Here is a 20,906-nt window from a genome sequence, read left to right on the forward strand (position 1 = left end):
CAACGACCGTGACATAGTTTCCGATCTCCTTTACTCACCAGAAGTCAACTGCGCGATGTGTGTACTGTCTGAAGCCATTTTGGTGTTGTTTGCCAGGGCAGCGCCAGAGCCTGTGTGGTGGGTCTAGGTGGCTGCCCTGTAGCTGTCACTGTTTATCCACCAGGAAGAGGCTGCCTCCATTCAGCTTCGCTCGCACGAAGTCCCGGCTGCAGGAGTATACCTCCGCGGAGCGATAATTAGTGCGCGCTGAAGGCTTCACCCCGCCAAACACCGCCTTCCTTTAACAAAGACCGAATAGCTAAATTGTGGCTGTACTGAGCGCCGGCTGGGGCGAATTTCACTTACGACCGGTTTTCCGTGGAGGCATGTTTGTTTTAATCCCCCTCCCCCTCAAAGGAAAAAGCTCAAGCCCTCTGCGGAAGAATACAGGCGCTGTGTCTCACGTACGCCGCCGTCGAGGGGAGGTAGAAATGGCAGCCTGCTAAAGGAGAGGACACATTGCTGCAGAATGGCTGTTATTTTGTAACTAGACGGCATTTATCACATTTTTATTCATTAGAGTCCATTCCTCTGTCATTTAGTGGCTATTGCGGATGCCACAGCCTAATTCTTGCCATATTTTTTTCTGTATATTCGTAGCTGGCGGGTTCAGAACATGGCTCCCGTGTTTGAGAGGGATTTACAGGCGAGCGAACGTTTCAGCTTAGTTTATCATTATTATTTTTATTATCAAACACCACCGCTAGCCTGCTCTCTTATCAGCTCTCCGTGTTCTTGCTGCTGGTCTCGCTTGTCGTAACTCTGTGGCTATTGTGTAATAAGATGTCCTAGCTAACACACCCACTCTCTCAGGGAGCCGTTTGGTGGGGAAGTCGTCCATTTCTCTTCCAAATACTACCAGGCAATAAAATGGGGGAAGGGTTGGAGAAGGGGAATGCAGCTTAATGAATGAAACCCCGTGAGTTACAGCAATTTAATGGCAACCGAGACACTGAGACAAGGCACACACATCAAGGGGGATTATCAAGGAAATGCATGACAGGATGCCACCTCAGTGACAGCTGTGAATGAAAAAAAGGAACAGCAACTCTTTGGTGTTAATTTTTACTTTTTAAAACAAACTCACAATAATATTGTGCAAGGGAGGTACATTATAGTTTTATTAAAAGCCAGTTCACCAATGATAAACAACCCCTCCTGGTCTAATCTTACTTCCCACATTTAATGTTTACTGCTGTAAGTTACACAAATGAAAGTGAAGGTAAATACACACCGCACGTGTTTCAGATCATTTTACAACAGTTTGGAGTTTTCTTTTTAGAAATATTTTGCCACATATCTTCTGGGTTTTTTTTTTTCTTTTCACTCATATCTAAAGCCTACATGTGTGAAGTTGCCTATGTGGCACAATTGAGCTAAATTGAAATATTCACACCCACTTACAGTTGCATATAACAGTCTACATGCACAAATGATTAAGACTAGTACAGAAACTACTTTAACTTCTTCTTTATAAACTATTTAAAATCTCTAAGACATCAAGAGTGCTTCTGGGAAGATGCTATAAGGCTTTGTGCTTCTAAGAGTTAACTTAATTTTTTTGTCTAATTTAAACAGAGTAATGCCATTCTACTTGTACAACTAACAAGGTGTAACTCAAATAAAATCAAGTGCAACGCACACAAATTAGGTCTGTATCGACACTTTCCACAAATTTGTCGTTTACATTGCATCGTTTGGCAATTATGGGTTCATTTTGTCAATGTTAAACACAAATAATACAACATTTATAGGCTGCCAGATGGACAGGAACTCAACAGAGAGTGTTCTCATCACCAGTGGTTACACCACCTACCATTATTCCATGTCAAAAGCGTTCTGGCAGATAGGTGGGTGGACGATTACTCTGAGAGGAACAAGCAATATTTGAGCTTTTCAAAAATCCACTTTAGTATTCTGACCCTCCACTGACAGAGTTTTCGATTTTCTCTTCCAAATGTGCGCATCGTATCAAGCCGGATTCAACTCGTCCATCCATGGACTTCACTGATTGGGTGTAATTTTGCCAACAAATTCTGTATATATATTTTTAAAGCAGAGGGAAAAAAAAAGTTTAAATGATATTTAAAATATTTAGATGATCAGGTATGGGTTTTTCAGCCTAATCATTAACTTGTATTTTACCGGTTGACCTGAACCCTCTTGACTAAGTTTATTGTGTGGGCTGACACCACCACAAGGAGGCAACCTCACCCTGTGTCACTAAGTTGCGGGCCAAAGAGGAGTCAAAGGTTACGAAAAGATGCAATCAGTTACAGATTTTCTTTTACTATAAATAGCTCACTGATAAATACTGATCGCATAAAAAAGAAAAGAGATGTGAAATGGTTTGAGGTTATCTTGACAACTGTCCACACAGAGATACTTGTTTATCCACACCCTTGTAAATCCACACCCTTTACTAAACTTTGCCACATAGCTTAAAAATCCTGTGAGGTGTGGAGAATTACTTGGCTTCAACACTCTTTCCCTGCTAGAGACAATCGTCAGACAATCAGGACTCTGATATCTTCACTTATAGTTAGAAAATAGAAGTTTCAGCTCATACTAAGTACTTTTGCAGCCACGTAGCCTTTCCCATATCCCCCGGTCTCACTGTCATTGGGTTCTTACAGCTGCTGAGATTTTAATCATTGATGTTCTCATAGCCATGCAGCTTTAGTCTGGATTCAATGGTCTGCTCTGTGGGTTAATACAATGGCTCTTTTTTAAGTGTCATGATCAAGGTTAAGTAAAACTAAGCGTGATAAAACATTTTAGTTAACCAGAGTGAAAATACAAAAAATATAATCAACAAAACGTGAAAATAAATATTATTGTGGTCAAATTTTTCACTACTACTCTTGTCATGTTTACAAGACTGTGACTCACCTGCGTTCACAGAGGGTTGTGTTTGCATTGCTATACTGAATTTCTGAAATTGTCTCACTTTCAAATTCCCTGCATATCTGAGTAAGTAAAGATGCTACAGCTGACAATGAAACGAATAAAACCACCTGAAACACGAGTTAAAAACAAAGGTAAATACAAAATTAAAAACTAATGACAAAATATAAAACTATAACTGTATCACTAAGGGTGGCACGGTGGTTCAGTGGTTTGTACCATAACCTTGCATCTAGAAGCTCCTGGGTTGATGTACCCTGCTTTTGGCCCCATGACAGCTGGGATACATTGAAAAGAAAATTCTGGCCAAAACGCTTTAACTAATTTAATCACATGTAAATTATCCACATAATTTTATATAATGTAATGTAAAATGATACATTTAATCAAATCTGGTCAAAAGAGATTTACTTGATTGGTATACATTCAGCTTCTACATCTCTTTAGTGTTTCATGATCTCTGGCCTGTGTTTGTTATGTTTGCGATTATTGTAGAGCACTTTGGTCAGCCCTGCTGTTTTATTAAAGCACTTTATAAATACAGTGGTATGGTTAGGTAAGCATTTGAATAAATCAAACCTTTGATTGTATATATTTCAGTTTCATTTTACTCAAAATGATTGTTTCATGTTTACTGAAGGTGAAAAATCATTTTGGGGGAAGTTGGCAGCACAACGCTAAACTGGTTAAGAAAATAGATACATTGTTGTTTAACAATGTATTAAATTAACTTGTAAATTAAATGTGACCAAAAAAAGGACACTAGAAGGACATATTTGCACAGAGTTGGAACTTTCTGATACGTTGCACTCGTTGATTCTTTGTGGGCAAGTGCGCTGATCAAACTCCTTTCTGCGATCTTCTTCATCGCTTTGTTTCCATCAGAATCATGACAGAAAAGGAAGCCTCACAAACATGTTTATATCACTTTTTTCTGTATGTTCATCTATATCCCTGTAACATTTTTACCACAAATCACAGTTTTGTATGTCATTAAATATCAAGAGCTGTTTTCCTGCTCGAGTGCCTTTCACTTTTTCTGGTAGCAGGTTACAACAGTAGGAGCTGCACTGGAAACAGGAAAGTTGAATCTAAAATGAGCATCACTGAATGTTTTTCCTTTATTGAACTAATTTTATGTATATTTTTTAAATGAACCAAAAAAAAAAAACCCTGGAGGTCCCACTGCAGCACACCAAAGTACCTATAGGGGTGACACTGGGTTAAAAGGTATTTCCCACTTAAACACATTATAGCAATATTTGTGTTTTACAGCATCACTACAGCTGAATGATGATAAAAAGTATCATGCTGTTGACTGAGGCTCATCTCAGTAGTGTCGTCTCCTCAGTATGTGGCAGTACCTGCACAGACATTACTTCACCTCTACATGCTAAAGGGAAAAGGAACTGGCTATAGGCCCACAAGGGTGAGTGACAGGTTGTCCTGCAATGGAGAGACCCAACGCTTTCACTGGTCCCACCACTCTGGCAAATGCTGACCTTTCACTTCCTGACGCAGCAGTTGTATTTAACACAGCCACGTGCCCCTGGCGACCTCACACACATGCACACAAAAGTGTACACGGACACAGAGTGGCAGCTTTGTGTTGGTTAAAAAAGTACTTGTAAAACCTGAACACAGAGAGGAAAAGCAGCCTGTGTGCAGGCATACAGTAAAAATACAGCCTACTAGTGTCTGGGGAAAAACAAAACATGGCATTGCTGTCCAAATGCAGAACCTATTTCACACTGTTTTTATTTACCAATGAGTGAAGAGACACCAAAAAAAAAAAAGGAGTCCCACGAGACATCAACTTTTTCTTTTATTTCAAAATATTCTCCCAACAGGATGAAACTCAGAGAAGCCCAGAGGGTCCAAAGCCAATAGAGCCGTCTAGAACAGAAGCACCACTCATTATTGCTATGTCACTCTGCTGCAGGACAAGGCGTTCAGGGGAGAGAGAAAAAACAAGAAAGAAAGGAAAGGAAAGGGGGAGGAAACAAAGTCAAGCACAGAGACTCACAAACACATTCACTCCTGTATACACATACAAAAGGAGCTATGTGAAACACAGTGGTGGTGACTAAAAAGTAAGATTTTTAAAAAGCTGCAGATGTTCTCCATGGTGACTGAGGAACTGGTTTCTTGTGGCTCTGCAACCAAACTGTTGATATGCTCACCTTAGCCGTAAGGCGGTTACATTATGGTGTGAACATCATCTGATTACAGGCAAAGTGCCAGTAAGTGACGTATTATAGAGAAGCGTAACTACAAATGAAGGTAGAGCCAGTTTATAGATTTAAAAAAGTCTTGTTTACAACTCCTCTCGGGCAAAACAAAGAACATCTGCAGCTGTCTGATAAAACCACTTCATTCTGCCTTTCTGCTTCTAAGAGGCATACAGTATAGCAATACAGAATGAGGGGAGGAGGAGGAGAATGGAGCAAAAGCAGGAGGTGGGGGAAGGAGTGTGAAGATACGGGAGGTGGGGCTGCTGGTTGTCCATCTCTACTATCACAAGTCTAAAAAAAATTCAGCATGGTACAAAATCGTCAGTAAAAAAAGATGCTTTGCTGCCATGGAGTCAGAGGGGGCGAGTCGGTGGACGCGCCCGTGCCTTTACGCCTTCTCCTCGGTCGCTTCTTCTGCTGCTTCAGTTACCTGGAGGTGAAAAACACACATGCAGGTGTAGCCATTATTTACCCCAGGAGACTTAAGAGGGCCAATGATGTACGAGGAGGGGAAAACCCAACCAGTAAGTTGTGGTAACCAACAGCAAGAGATTTATTACTTGGCCAACACTGTGGCCTTCACCAGGGTCATCCACAAAGCCGCAGGCTGAAACATGTTGGTCGAGTAATAAAGCTTCAGCTTCTTCAGACCCTTGTTTGTCTGCATGCAACTCGGAAGAAGTCAAAGTTGAGGTCTGCCAATGCTTTGCAGGCAACCCTTCAAACAGCATAGATCCAAACTTATTTTGCATAAAGATCACTTAAGGTTTTGGTTTATTGTCTGTAGAGTAAAAGGCTTTCCAAATGAGTTATCTGGATGGTTTTGCTAACAACTACAGCAGTAGGGATGCTTGTTTGTGTAGAAATTCTGGGCTTATAAATATTTAAAAAGTTGAGCTAATGTGTTTTTTCACACCTTTATTAGATAGTTTTCACTGAAGAGAAGACAGAGAGCAGGTAGGACATGCACCAAAGCAGCTCGGGTCAAAAGCAAACCCATTTCAATGCTGCTTTTGGCCTAGCAGCGTTTGGTTGCCACCCCAACCACTGAGCTAAATCAGCACCTGATCGATTTCACTTTTGTCGTATCGTTTCCTTGTTTTCTGCTAGGGATGCAAATAACTAGTTGCTATTTTAGTCTTCTAGCATATTGTCATACTATCTTTGAACATTGAGTGTAACAAAGGATAAACATCAGGTCACATCCTGGGTGTGAGACTGCGCTAAGTCTGTAAACTAAAAGCTATATAAATGTCATATTTTTAAACTCTTACCTAGAAGTCTGGTTTGATTCTTTACATTCAGTCTAGCGCATGTCTTTTTTATCCGCAGGCTGATTTTAGGTCTTTGCCAGTTTATCAGCGTAGACATTTATGACATCCAATAAATGAAAATTTAAAAAGTAAAGAACAGACGGCAGGAACACAGTTTGCCCAGCTATTAGCACTCTGCAACTGCCAAGTTGGCAACAAATGTTTGGAACCCCACAAACACAACAAACGGCAGAGTTGGGCAGAGCGTAAATGAGTAAATAAATAACTACAGATAAGGGGTGGGTGATATTTCCTCAAAATTTCAAGAAAATTTATAATGATGATATTTCTGATGATAGAGAAAAAACAATACTGAACTACATTTTATTGACACCTGTTTATCTAAATTTTCGATCTTTTTATCCAATAAGTCGTTGGCACTGATGGCACACTCCCTAATTTGAAGTGTGACTGTATTTAAACAACGTGCCTAAGTAGTTTTCTCACCGGACATTTTAAGTATAAAATAATTGCGTAACGCTTTACTTTAACAATAACTAAAAATAAATTACATAATAAAATGTAAAATATTTTCTCCATTGTATTTTGATTCAAGCTTTTTAACTCCTTACAGTCCTAGTTTTACACCGTGTAACCACATCTGTAATTTCCACCCATCGTTTACTTCTCCTCTCATATGGAGTGCAGCTAGCATTACTTGGTGGAGTCATTTATGACAAGATAAGCAAGATATTGTGATATGACATTTTTCTATTATGTAAAAATGTATCAAAAATGATTATTGGGGATGTTACGATATGCTGCAGCCCTACTACTCATGACAAATTATATATTTCATGTATCTTAAAGAAAAAAATATTTAGATTTATATATCACAATTTTTATCTCAGATTTTTAAATGACCAAATATTGGTATCAGTATCGGTCTTAAAAATACTTTATTGGTCAAGCTGTAATGCTGTACCACTCATTTTTCTTAGACTGCACTTCTTAAATATAGCCTATTAGAGCTTATACTGACAAAAAGTGACAGACGGGAGGAGCCAGGAATCAATCTACCAACCTCCCAATCAGTGAACAGTCTATTCCAGCACTTGAATCAAGGCCATCTATGAGCTTGATACCACTTTTATGACTATATGCTGAATATTAAGCCATATTAAGCCACGAACTACAGTCAGGAGATAGCTTAGCTTAGCATAAAAGCCACATACAGAAATAAAATTAGCCTGGCTCCATCAAAGTTGTCAAGATTCACCTGAACACACCAGCAAGATATTTCTGTGGGCTTTCAGACTTTAAAGGGATTTTCACACATCCACTACGCAGCTTTGAACTTTTCATGACATCTCCCAACAGAGGTGCATATGAGTACACAAACTCCAACAGGACAACTGCCAAGACAATCATCACTCACAAGTCAATGTCATATTTGGAACGTGCATGCTCTATCCAGGCAGAACATCACCTTAAACCACATGGAGTATTTCTGGTAGGGTAGATGCGTCCGAAGCTGACTGTTTCCTGCTGTGGTTTACATGTCAGAAAGAAGAACTGAGCCTGATTCTTCCCATTGTTCATGTGTAAAAATGGCTTATGCTAAGCTAAGCAGCCTGGCTTCATTTGTACTGTACAGACACACAGAGAAAGTGCTATAATTTTTTTTTCACAAGGTAAAAGCAAGCTATTTATCCAAATGTCAGGCTATTTCTTTAATGGCTCAATTCACTTTCCCAACAAAACACCACATTTACTCACTTACTGCCAGCAGTGGCTGATTTCTATTTATGGACCTCTCAAACCTCCAGTAAATAAAAGCAGAACTATCGGTACTGCGATTCGACTGAAGTCACCCTTCAATAAGAAATTTACAAAGTCAGGCAGGTTGGTGTTCATGAGTTTCAAGGTAACGTATGACCTCATTCACCAATGAGGAGCTTCAAGCTGTTAGCTCAACTCATCACTTGATGTTTTTTTCAAGCTAAAATTTTGCAACGGTACAATTATTTTATTTTACTTTTTACATTCTCTCCTGACCATAATTTTGTTGTGATCTCCTCTGAGAGGAGAGGTGCATTATGAGATAAGTTCAGCACAGCCAGGTTTTCTTTGTGTTAGTTGGTGTGACCAAACCTAACACCCTCAGAGGCAACAGGTACCACAGCAGTGGTTAACAACTTTTTTTGTTAACCCAGGCACATCAGACAAGTCAACTGACTGAGCACCGAACATAACAGTGCAATGCAACACTGCACCAAACAAGACGACAGTAGTGCTGAGAAAAAGGATAATTTGGGGAATCTGTGATCATCACAAGCGCACAGAGCAGATAATCATGGCTGGCACTCTCGCTGTGCTGTTGTTGGTTAGAAACGTAACAACTGCACATCACAGCTCTGATGTTTTTAAATGAATACTTTTAAACAAAGGTCAGCGTACGGTCTGTTCAGGTCTGACTCTGTGCCATAACCTAATGAAGAAGATATGAAAATCACTTTATATTAAAATCAAATTTATTGTATTCATCTAAAACTGTCAATGAACAACCTACAAATGTACAGATTTGTTATAGTTTTGTATTTTGTATATTACTTTTTATTTTTATTTCATTTTGATTTTTAATTTAGTTAAAGTTTCCAGAGTGTATTTTTTTGGTTTCAGTTGAGTTTTTAATGTTTAGTTTCAGTTTAATTTTTGTTAATTAAGTTGGAGTCTCTTAAATTATTATAATTATTATTTTATGTTCTGACTCACAGTCTTGTAGACATCCAGTAAACATGTCTATCAAAGCCTCATCAGGTAAGTTGTAATAATATTTTTGCTAAAGAAACAAATACTAAAAATAAGAATATTTTCTCTATATTTTTTATGTTATTTTTATTAGTTTTCCAACTTTACAAAATTTAGTTTCCATTAGTTTTATTTTATTTTTATTGGTCAACTAAAATGTTTTTTAACATCTACATTAGTTTTAATTAGTTATAATCATTTCGGAAATGCAGTTGATAGGTTTTCTCATCTGGGTTCTAGTTGCAGCACAAAGAAGAACTAGCAGCAGTTTAGAGCCAAGCATAAAAGCATTCATACATTTTATGCATCACCAGCTGAATGCATGCAAACTCCAGTGACAACGTGACGCCCAGTTTGGGCTGCTGAAGATGAGCTTCATGGTGCCGTTAGTAAGATATTGTTCAACAGGTTGCAAACATACTCCTCAAGCAGATATTTGTACTGAGAACTGTCCTGAAAATCTGAACGTAAAGGTTATGAATTTAGAAAAAGCTAACACGGTGATGTTGCAAAAAGAAAGTCACTAGTGACACAGAAAACTCTGCCTAAAAGCTAAACATAGCTCGGTAACCCGTTAATCTCACCTCCCACTACACCCCTCTGGTCAATAGTGGAGTCAGCTGTTCGTGAACCAGAGCACATTTCACATTGCAGCTCTGTGAGCAGCAGCTAACCTTCCTGCTAATGGAAAAAGTTGTGTCAGACCCACTTCACTGCACACAGAGAGCAAGCGGGACATCCTTACTTCTTCATTGTGTTTCCCAAACACTCTAATAAACACAGCACTACAAAGCACAGCGAGTAAATGTTTTCCCTGTTAACGCAGATGCAACTATTAGCAGCACGTTAGTGTCCAAGCACACATACCAAAGATGAGTTAGACACACTCAACCATACCCTTAACTCTGACTGTCTCACTCTGTCCTCTCACTGACATCATGGAGGGAGCCGTGCTTCTGATGGAAGACACACTGACAGACGGACGAGACACATAGATCTGTGTGTGTGTGTGTGTTTATATGTGAGGGTAAATGCACGTGAGCGAAAACACACATGTGGAGTATTTGTGGGAATAAAGAGATGTTTGTTTGTACACAAATTGACAGGATAAGGAAATAAAGATTATTATTTTTAGAACTGAATATAATTTTTCTTCATTCTATTTAAAAATTACATTATCTTTTTATTTTCCCCTCCTCGTACCTCATTGGCCTTGGTGTCTCCATTCTGGGCGGGACCGTCTTCCTTCTTCCCCTTGGCACCACCTTTCTTTGCCTTTGCCCCCTTATCATCTGCCACCTTCTGCACAGAACAAGTGAGAATAACATATCCTGCATATAATGATAATTATATTAACATTTTCTAAATCAGCATCGCAAAAGCTTCACAAGGGCAGCAAAGAGTAAATACACAGTGGTTACAGTAAAAAAATCAAACTTGACTAAAACCAGGAAAGGACTTCTCTATTTTATATTGTATCTTAAAGGAAATAAGTGGTTCAGAAAATGACCTTTCCAGAGCTTTGGGGTCCTGGCTGTTAATGCTCTGTCCCCTCCAGGTTACAGCCAGGCACCTGGAGCACACAAAGGAGCTGCCCAAGGATCTCAAGGCAAGTACTAAGATTTCAGCTTAGAGCAAGGCCATGAAGTAACCAATATAATCTTCCAAAATATACTCGGAGCTAATACAAATAAGGTTAAAGCAAGAGTGATGTGATTCTGTAAAAACTCAGTAACAGTAGGGTAATGTACACAAGTCTTGAGCTACACCCCATTTCTTTGTTTTCATGTAAAAATAGCCTCAGTTATTGCATACAGACTCATCACAGTTAAGCCTGCTTTCAGTTTGTGTTTGTGTTTTTCCAATCCAGCAGCTTTGAACATTCATATAAACTAATACTAAAAGGTAGCCAATTTCCTCAGATTTTTGCAAATTATTACAAATAATTTATTGTGTGTGTGTGTGTGTGTGAGTGTGTGTGTGTGTGTGTGCGTGTGTGTGTGTGTGTGTGTGTGTGTAATCTGTTTTACCTTGACGACGGTTTTCTTGGGCTTGGCCTCAGGCTTGGGTGGAGCAGGTCTCTGAAAATTACAATAATTAAATAAATAAATAAATCCTGTCAGAACTGATTCATGGTTCAAAGTTTATGAAGAAATATTGCTCTTATCTATATTATCTAGAGTTCTCTCTTCTCTTTACACTTTGAAAGCAGTTTCAGCTACTTTCCTGTACAGAGTTATTCACTGAGATTAACCCAAAGCCTGCTGACTGAAATGTCTGCACTTGATCTTACTGTAGCCTAAATATTGATAATGATTAAGTACTTGCACCATATTTCATAACCCATGGGCTTTCATCATATTCCCATGCGTTTTAAATATCATCCAGATGTGGGCTGATCTAAGACCACTGTGCAATGATTATGTCAGATGGGAGCAAAGATTCTGGCCATTTTTTTAGGCTGCTGCGTGTGGACCATGTTACCCTGAAGCCACAAGCTACAGTAACGCTGCTGTGATGAAATGAAATCATGTGATTTATTCTCACAATATCTCTGTTTTGCTCAAGAAATGTCTGACACAGCACATGAGATCTAAAATAAAAAGGCTTGAATTAAGACAAACTGTGCTGAAGAGGGTGACTCCTGCTAGTAACAAATTGCCTAAAGATACAATTTAAAAAGTAAAGCTACAGCTAAGAAATTGTTTGCTAAGGTGACTTAGAGCTGAAAATAAAAGGCTAAGAGGCACTTTAACTGTAGCTAAACCTCAGTCTACTTGGCGTTAGCTTGAATGAGACACGCACAGCTTGTAGTGTAGACAAACCAACCTTGTGGCAACACAGACATGGTCTCACATACCCTATTTTTTTTAAAAAGAACTTACACCATACACTATTTTCGGTGCTAGTAGTTAATTTGTACCTTTGGACAAGCCTAGGTAGCCTGGCTACCAGTCTTTATGCTAAGCTAAGCCAAGCTAACTGCTAGCATATCTAGCATACAGAAATGAGAGATGAAAGTGATAAAGATTTCCCATGAAACCCTTAGCAAGAATTACATAGGCTCACAATGTCAAACTAATGTTTAAATCAAGGGTGTCAAACTTACAGAGAAGAACTAGCCCCTCAAAGGTTATTAAATGACTCTGTAAAGTGTGAAAGAGGCAGAGAATGCATTAATAACTCAAGTTTTTTTCTCTAAAACTGGGATTCTTGGTGCTGAGAAAATTTTTCAAAGCCAAAAAGTATGTCTAGATGTTGACAGGTTGCTTGAATCAGAAAGAATTAAATTGTGGCCTTTACAGATCCACTGCTGTCTACAAATTGTGTTGCACATGTAATTAGAGGAGACTGACTACATATGCCAAAAAGAGATTTTGTTCAAATGAAAGAATTAAAGAGAATTCAGGCTGTTCTTCGCCAGTTTGATACCCATGATTTCAATAGCACATGCAAATAGACGGGGTAAAAAGACCCAGCACCGGTGGATTTAACATGCAAAGTACACACACACAAACACAAGGACTCCACGGCAGGGCTGCTAGACCACATAAAAATAACACTATATTTCAGATAACATTGTTTTAAAATGCCATTCATAATCAATAGCTTAATACAAATTAGGCATAACTTCATCAAGGAAAATACTAATTTTCATCCACATGATTACAGAATTTATAATGCCACTGGTGGCAGTCATGCAGCCCTGAACATCAACAACTTGTGCAACACACAACACTGAGAATGGGCAAAGACAACAGAGAGTAGACATGCATACCAAGCCAGCAGCCAATCCTCTGGGAGCACATTTATGGAGCTCTTTTAAATGGCGATTGCCTTGATGAAATCCATAAAGGTTGAGAGGACTTTACTCTGAGCCTTGGTAATGTGACATGTTTTAGCCCGGCGGGATGAGGGGTTGACACTGAGAGGAAAGAGTGGACAGTGACAGAGGTGAAGACAGAGAGAGGGGAGAGTGAAACTTACCGCTGACAATCTCTCTGACCTTCTGGTGGGCTACCGGAGCAACAAATGATCAACAAGAGAGAGAAAGCGAGGGAGAGACAGTGACAGAGAGAGAGAGAGAGATATCAGTTGTACCTTTGCCAGCTGCTCTCGTGATGATCTACTTGGTGACTGTTACACGTGTCCTAATCATTAACTCCTCATGTGAGTATTCTTTCACTCACACACAGTCCACACAGCACACAGAAACACCCCCACGCACACACACACACACAGCACACACACTCACAAAGTGTCTACCTGTTTTGTGACTTTGGGGGCCTCCTTGCCCTCAGGACCCTCTGGGGACTACAGGAAATAAAATTAACATATTTTTTTAAAGAAGTTCAAATTTAATTTTTCTCATGCACAAGTGAATTATCTCTGTGAACCAACAGAGCGCTCCCAGGATGTCTTAATGGAAATATCACTTACTACTCATGGTATAACACATCTGTAACAATAGCTGAAACAATTAGCATGTTTTTGATTACTTACAAAAAAATAATCCTCAGATATTATTTACATCATAATATTTGAGGATTTTATGATGGAGGAGGGGTTTTGTCATTCTGGCCGAATGACAAGAAGAATGTAATCATAATTAAATTTAATCCTTCTTAAGAAAATTAATAATTTCCCCCAGAAATCAATGGTCTTAAAAAAACATAAAACCACTGTTTACTAATGTTTCACATAATCAAAGCACAGTTTCCATCACGCGTGACCAAAATTCTCCACAGATGCAAATTACATTATCTGATGCTGATATATGATGATGCCACAACCTCTCTGGTTAATTCCATTTTTTTAATGGAGGCATCTTGCTTACGTGCAAAAAAAAGAAAAAAAAAAAAAAGAATAATGGACCATAAACATCGATTCACTCGGGGGAGGGCGCATATTAACTAACAACATTACAACAACGTCATTTGTTGCTCCTAATGGACACAGTATTTCCCGGCTCCAGGTAGGCAGGGACGGCGCACGAGAGAAGCGCGCCCACTCCCACCATGAAAAAAACGAAAAAAAATATTGGTTTAGCTCGCAGGTTGACATTCACATCATTTGCATTATTTGCATGTGGGCGACCTCCGCCCCTAGAGGCCCCCCATTCTCTGTCCTCAAAGGCGAATCTGCGAGGACAATAGCCGTTTTTTTAGGTGACAGAAAAGCCACTTTCCATGTATGCGCTGATACAATGCACAGGAGCTTGTCGTGCAGTCCTGTTCAGATAAGAGCCACGGCCTCTTTTCACACAGCGGCGATTGTCCCTGATCCTCCCCCCCCTTTATTCCTTTCTCTTCACGGGGCTAAGGGTTTGTTCATTCTGCGTGGCGCCTGCCATATTCATCACCACCCGGAGAACCAAAATTAGACAGGGAGGTGGAGGGCTTTTATTTTACTTGTTTATTTAATATTACATATATCACGCATTATTAGGAACCTACAAGTCTTCTATATGAGTGAAATGCGCCCAGAAGAATGATCACAGCGCACGTCTCCTACAGGATTTACGCGTCCATCCATCCAGCGGCTCTAACATTCACCGGTGCGCACTGTGGACAGAGAAGTGGCGGGGGGGGGGGAAACGACCACAAGAACGGCCATTGGGATGAACACGAGGGAATTTATAATGAAAAAAGCCCCAAAATGTCGCATATAAAATATCCGTTATTAATAAGTGGGTGTTTAACGCCTACGCGTGAAAGGCTGCAGTCGAAAAGACGTTTCCTCAAACTTTGGCATCACCTCACCTGCCTCGACGTCGCCACAGAAATATTATTCCATTTTTCCTCGATTGCATGAGCTGGAAAAAACTACAGTGAAGTGTGCTGCACGCAGGGACGACACTCACCTTTCTCTTCGGCATTTTACGCGTCAATAATTCTCCACCGAGCAAAATAAAGGTCAAAGCCAAAGGGCCAAGATAGGTGAATTTGAACTACCTCGAAATACGGGATCAATATCTAAGCACCTTCGATAATATGTTGATTATATGCACTCCCCCAAAACTTACACCTCCCACAGCCATTGGGCAGAGAAGTCAAAATCCACTCATGTGCTGACTCCCGATTGGATCGTCTCGTCTCTATGTAAATAAGAGGGTCGCGGGCATTGGCCGAAATTTACCAGAATCTCCCAACGATTGGCTACGCGCTCTTTGTGCGCAGATCCCTCCCGGTGAATCTGGGTAATGTAGGATGGGATAGAGAGAATGTTGTAAATAAAATACAAAGGACCAGAAAAAATGGGCACAATGGCACAATGTCCGCCACAGGCGAGATCCAGAAAAGCTGGAAGGTACTGTGTCTTGTAGGGTTTCCCCTGCTACAGAGAACTAGAGAAATCATACACAACGTTTCTGCAAAAAGAGGTTGTCACAGTCCCTTCAGGAACGTGATGGTGTGTAAAACAATGCAATACATGAGGGGGCCTGGACTGTGTAAGACTTCAGCGTGTCAGACAGGTTTACGAATATTGTGCATAAGTGCATTTTTTTTGCATTTGCATCCTAGAAATTAAGTCAGAATTAAATCAAGTTGTAGATCACTAAACAAAATCTGTCATTCATGTGTACAGTACAATTTTTAACATAACATAATTCACACTGTGTCTGAATTGGACATCGTTGACCTTTGAACTTAATTACCTCTTGGGAAGTTTTAGGACCCCTGTATTCTGGCAAAGGATTCACTTGTAATCCCAGCTTTCCATCTGGTCAGCCTTGGTTGCCCCAAGTGAACTCAGATGACCCAAAACTGCCCTCCTGATAAGCCAAATTGCGCACTCATTATGACCTGAAGGACAAAGTGAACCCAAGGTAGATATCTGTGCTTAGGTAACAGTGTTACTGACAGTGGAGGCACCATCAAGAATACAACGATGTTCAGAATTTCAATTTCATGTATATATTTATACATTTCTATAGCACCAAATCACAACAACAGTTTCCTTCAAATGCTTTATATTGTAAGATAAAGACTCTACAATAATACAGATAAATCCTAATAATAAGACGACCAAGTGCCTTGGTGACAGTGGGAAGGAAAAACCCCTTTTCAACAGGAAGAATCTCCTTTGCTTAATCAGGATGGATTGATGGATGAATGACCCTTATAAAAACTACACATTTTGTGCAACTACATGCAGATGATTTGAACACAGAGAAAAACATTTTAACAATTTTGTAGAAATTATTTATTAATTGTCATTAGACTTTTTTACTGGAGGTGGCTTATGATATATTTATTTATTCTACCATCATGAGACGCGGCAGGAGCCATGACACTTTGTTCTTTTGCCTGCTTTCTTCTTATGGACAAAATAAACCAGAATAATAAACACCTATCACCTGGAATGAACTTCTATTTGATTGCATGCATCACATCCTCTTAGCACATCAGCAAGTACTGAAAAAAATGCCATTCACATTTTCTCAGAGGCCAGGGTGATATCTTCAAGCAGCTCAAATAAAGAAGAAAAACCATTCCGTTTAGCCATCCAGTCAAAGAAGTCAACAAAATATTCAGGAGAGAAGGTGTCAATTCATTTCTTTTTGCTAACTTTCTGTTTCTACTCCAAATCTGAGCTAAATCTCATGATGTTCTAAATTACAGCCGCTACAAGGAGCTTATTTTTCTATTAAAGCTTTAAAACAGGTGTTTAACTGTTTCGTGCTCCCATGAGTAGGTATAGTCAATTTTGAACTTACAAACAATGAACATCCAGAACTTACAAAACAACTGTTTTCAGCATATTCTACAATATACAAATGCACATATTGCACTGTTTTGACACACAATAGCCATAAAAAAACTGCACAGAAATCAACAAAAGGCACATTCTTGTTCAACATAACAACAGACAGAGAAACGCACAGAGAAACCAGTTTTACAATAGGCAGAGCTTTCCTGCCCTAAACAAGCAAACAAACAAAACCCCTGATTTCTACACAGGTATGAATGCACAACCGCTGTAGAAGCCAACCAACCCAGAACCAGCTTGATGGGAGCTGCAGTGTTCCCACATAGATTGACACTGTCAGCTCAATGGAAGAAAAGAAAACCACAATGGGGCGCATCTACAAGCTTATATATACAGACAGAGAGTTTTAAAAAATCAAGGAAAAACCTGAACCCACAGGCCACGCAGTGAAAGTGTGAAAACTGTCTGAATCATCACTATGCTGCACAGGCCTATACGGGCACCGTTTGAACTGTTTCCAATAATCTGCCACTGATCTGAACGCAAAAGATGCAAAGCAAATACGCTGTCTAAAAGGTTAAATTAATAAAATGGAAACATATTTGTGTAAGTTAACTTAAAGACAGACAGTTATGTTCACAGCAGGCCAGTCAGATTTTGCAAATTTTAGAGTGTTTGGTTGACTTCACCCAATACAAAATAGTTTAGCTTTTAAAGATTACTGTGTTTAATGAGTTTCACTTCTGCTTAAATATTCAGTCAGTGGGGCAAACACAGTTACTTTGTTTCTCTTTTTTATTCATTCAGGTACTGATTTCTTATCGCCTTACTTCCTGGTAAATTCATCAAATCATGTGTATCATGGATGAGGATATGAAATTTAATGTGCTATGTATAAAGTATAAAGTATACTATCTATGCCATGCATGGGGGCTTGGAGTTTACATGACAAAGACAGCCTGCAGACCTGTCCATGTTGTATCCTGCCTTTGACCCTATGGCAGCTGTGATAGGCTCCAGACCCCTGCGCCCCTGAATTGGGTAAATGGAAAAAAACGGATAGATAGGCTGTATTAAAAAGAAAGAATAGGCCTTTAGAGCATGCTAACAGCTCTATAAGGCTGTTGAAAGAGATGAACAACTTATTAATGTATCAGGCTAAGTGCCTATAGTCTGATAAAATAATGCTCACATGCCAGTGCTTAACAAATATAATGTTATTCATAGTCTATATCTAAAAGATGGAAACTGAAAACATGGCGTCACCTGTTGGTCTGAAAGTCTTGCTTTGGAAATCTGAAGCTCAGCATTTTGACCATCGCCATCCCACCTTTTTTGAAACCAGACATTGTAAGTGAGGCGTTGGTCTAACTGACAAACTGAGGTCGGCTCACGTTTATAAGTTAGCGACATGCAGTAAAAGTCTAACAGCCCCAGTTTGTCACCCCTTCTTGTAATGATGGAGAGATAATGTACAAAACAAACATGATTGTTTTGTTTCATAAGCTTGAAACTGGGAACATAAACTTATTGCAAATTTTTTAACTGAGGTCATGGTTTATGGCAGCACAGGGTCATTTGCCTCTAGATTTCCATAAGTACAGCGCCTCTGGGTGACATAATGAACACTCAAAAGTTGGTATAGACATTAAACACAAGTGATATGGCTATTGTTCTGATAAATTTAAATCAAGCAGAACCAAGCTCATTCCTTTTAAGCTATATTAAGTCATAACAGAGGACTTGTTCAGCCTGATCTTTAGTTTGTTTGATGGGGGTGGAACAGTGGTTAACATTGTTTTCTCATAGCAAGAAGGCTTGAATGGCTTAAATGCAGGCTGGGGCCTTTCTGTGTGAAGTTTGCATGTTCTTCCTGTGTCTGCGTGGGCTCCCCCTGGGTACTATGGCTTCCTCCCACAGTCCAAACTGGCCGTAGGTGTGAATGTGGGCAGAAAAGATTGTGTGTTTCTCCATTAGCCCTGTGATGGCTCCAGGGGTCTAGATATTAAGACTGTTTGTCATTGCGACCGTAACATCTTTGTCTGTGCTCGCTGATAAAATATCTAAGATCTACAGCTGGATGACAAGTTAAAGTATAAATCAGCACAAATATTTAACCTCATATGGAACCATTGTCATTTCTTTTCCTGTAATTTGTCACCTGCGTTTCCTCCTCCTTTAGCCCACTTTGAACGAGAACTAGAAAAGAAGGAGAATCCACTGCCTGCACAGGGAGTACATTCAAACTCCCTACAGAAAGGCCTTGGCTTTTCCAAGAGCCGTCTTGCTGTGAGGCAACCATGCAAACAACTTCACCACTATACCACCCGTGGGAACATTAGACAACAAAAACTGAACTTTATGTACCCAAGAAGCTTTTAATCATCCCACATGATGATAAAAGGAAAAAAGCAAGTCTTCCACTATTTCTTAAATTCCAGTTTCTTTGGGCTGTGCTCAGGGCTAAATATCAAATTATGCTTGCTCAGTTAAGAAGGTCAGTGTGTTCCTTTTATACAAATAAAGGCACAGTTTATCAAATGAATACAATATGGGTTAACATTACCCCCACACTCCTCTGGCAGATTAAACACACCGTGTCTGTGTCTGATTAAAATTTGGGTTTCCATATTCATTGTATTATTCCAAATGAGAAGGGAAATGGAATGACTCGCTGAAGCAGTACACATCAGTAAAAGAGCCGAGGCTGCCTCTGCAGACACGGAAGTGCTCGTCAGCAAGTCAGAAATAGTCTCGCTCTCACCACGCAGTGACATTATTGAGATGCCATATTTCGTTATAGAGAATGTGAAGAAAGCCAGACCCTGGCCCAATACACCCGCATGTAGGCAGGACGTGACTGACACCTTGTGGACAGTCTTTGTCATGATTATTATAGATGAATACTCAATTACAGAATTTTAATATGTGAACCGCATACAAGCCCAATTCCATCCACTGAAACCTTTTTCTAATAATCTCTGTAATAATAGCAAAGAAACTCTTCCTATTTCTTTTTCCCATTTTCTTCATCTGCAAGGAAATTTAATAAGCACATTGTGAAAACATTCACAATTAATAAGCTATCCGCGTTTAAAAATCTCATAAAGATCTCATATCTGATATGTGTCACGGACTCTAGTGTAAGTCCAAGGAAATCCTTCCGTAGCAACACAGACTTCTTACACTTAAACTGTAACACATGAAGCCATAAAGAAAACAGCCATTACAGAAAACACAATGAAAGCTGAACACGAAGCACTTTCATTAATTCATACAAAATCTGCAGTAAATAAATAAATAAATAAATAAATAAATAAACAGGTGTTGTATGGCAGTATGGCATGCCAGGGTGCCTTTATCAGGTAGAGAGGCTCTAAGATCGATGAAGACCTCAGACTCTCAGATGAAAGTAAAACTTCAAGAGGTGACTCATTTGAAACGACAAAGCTGAAGAGAGCAGTCCAACATTTACGCCTCATCTCTGTTCATGTTTCACATTTTGCAAAGCCCTCCAGTGGGCCGAACTGGATCCTTTGTTCAGCCAGGTCTGGCTCCCTGGCCTTATGTTTAACATCTCTGCCCTATTACAAGTTTCAGCATTAGTATATTATTCAAGGAAACTGCTGAAGGGTTTAAAGCAGCAATGCATTTTAATATAACTATTTCCAACGCAGCGTTTTATTATTTATGTGACACATTTAAACGTTCTCTTTTTCCCTCTTAAAACGAGACAAACTTAACCCCTCTGACACCCAGATGTCTATTTATAAAGCTGGATCACCCTCCCATCCATTACTCTTACCGGTTCTGCATTACGTCATTGGGACCCACACAGTTTGTGTGCACACTGGGAAATTTGAGGCGAATCATGCGTCTGCAGGAAACACCGGTCAGACTGCCTTTTGTCTGCATATGATCCGCTTTTGGTTTATAGCCTCTAAACACA

At 39.6% G+C, this 20,906-nt stretch overlaps 2 protein-coding genes across 7 annotated transcripts in view; both read right to left on the bottom strand.

Moving 5' to 3' along the window:
• Positions 1-215, bottom strand: part of LOC116332217 (pleckstrin homology domain interacting protein) — a 37,645-nt gene extending 37,430 nt beyond the window's left edge. The window contains exon 1 of the mRNA XM_031755075.2: positions 39-215. Within this exon, the coding sequence (XP_031610935.1) occupies positions 39-78 (40 nt within the window). The 5' untranslated portion in view covers positions 79-215. The remainder of the gene's footprint in view (positions 1-38) is intronic.
• A 4,538-nt stretch (positions 216-4,753) lies between these two features.
• On the bottom strand, positions 4,754-20,893 carry hmgn3 (high mobility group nucleosomal binding domain 3). 6 transcript variants are annotated; one of them, XM_039598909.1, is made up of 7 exons: positions 15,108-15,325; positions 13,511-13,558; positions 13,232-13,261; positions 11,275-11,325; positions 10,448-10,543; positions 10,142-10,241; positions 4,754-5,610 (listed from the first exon to the last, which is right to left on the bottom strand). In XM_039598909.1, the coding sequence occupies exons 1-7, from the start codon at positions 15,120-15,122 to the stop codon at positions 5,603-5,605; spliced, it is 348 nt and encodes a 115-aa protein (XP_039454843.1). In that variant the 5' UTR covers positions 15,123-15,325; the 3' UTR covers positions 4,754-5,602. The 6 variants fall into 6 exon arrangements, with proteins under 6 accessions (XP_039454843.1, XP_031611065.1, XP_031611066.1 ...); XM_031755205.2 differs by having other exon boundaries at positions 10,448-10,546; positions 15,108-15,310; XM_031755206.2 differs by lacking the exon at positions 13,232-13,261 and having other exon boundaries at positions 10,448-10,546; positions 15,108-15,329.
• Between the last annotated feature and the right edge of the window lie 13 nt (positions 20,894-20,906).

The sequence above is a fragment of the Oreochromis aureus genome, linkage group 15 (assembly GCF_013358895.1).
Source record: "Oreochromis aureus strain Israel breed Guangdong linkage group 15, ZZ_aureus, whole genome shotgun sequence".
NCBI lineage: Eukaryota > Metazoa > Chordata > Actinopteri > Cichliformes > Cichlidae > Oreochromis > Oreochromis aureus.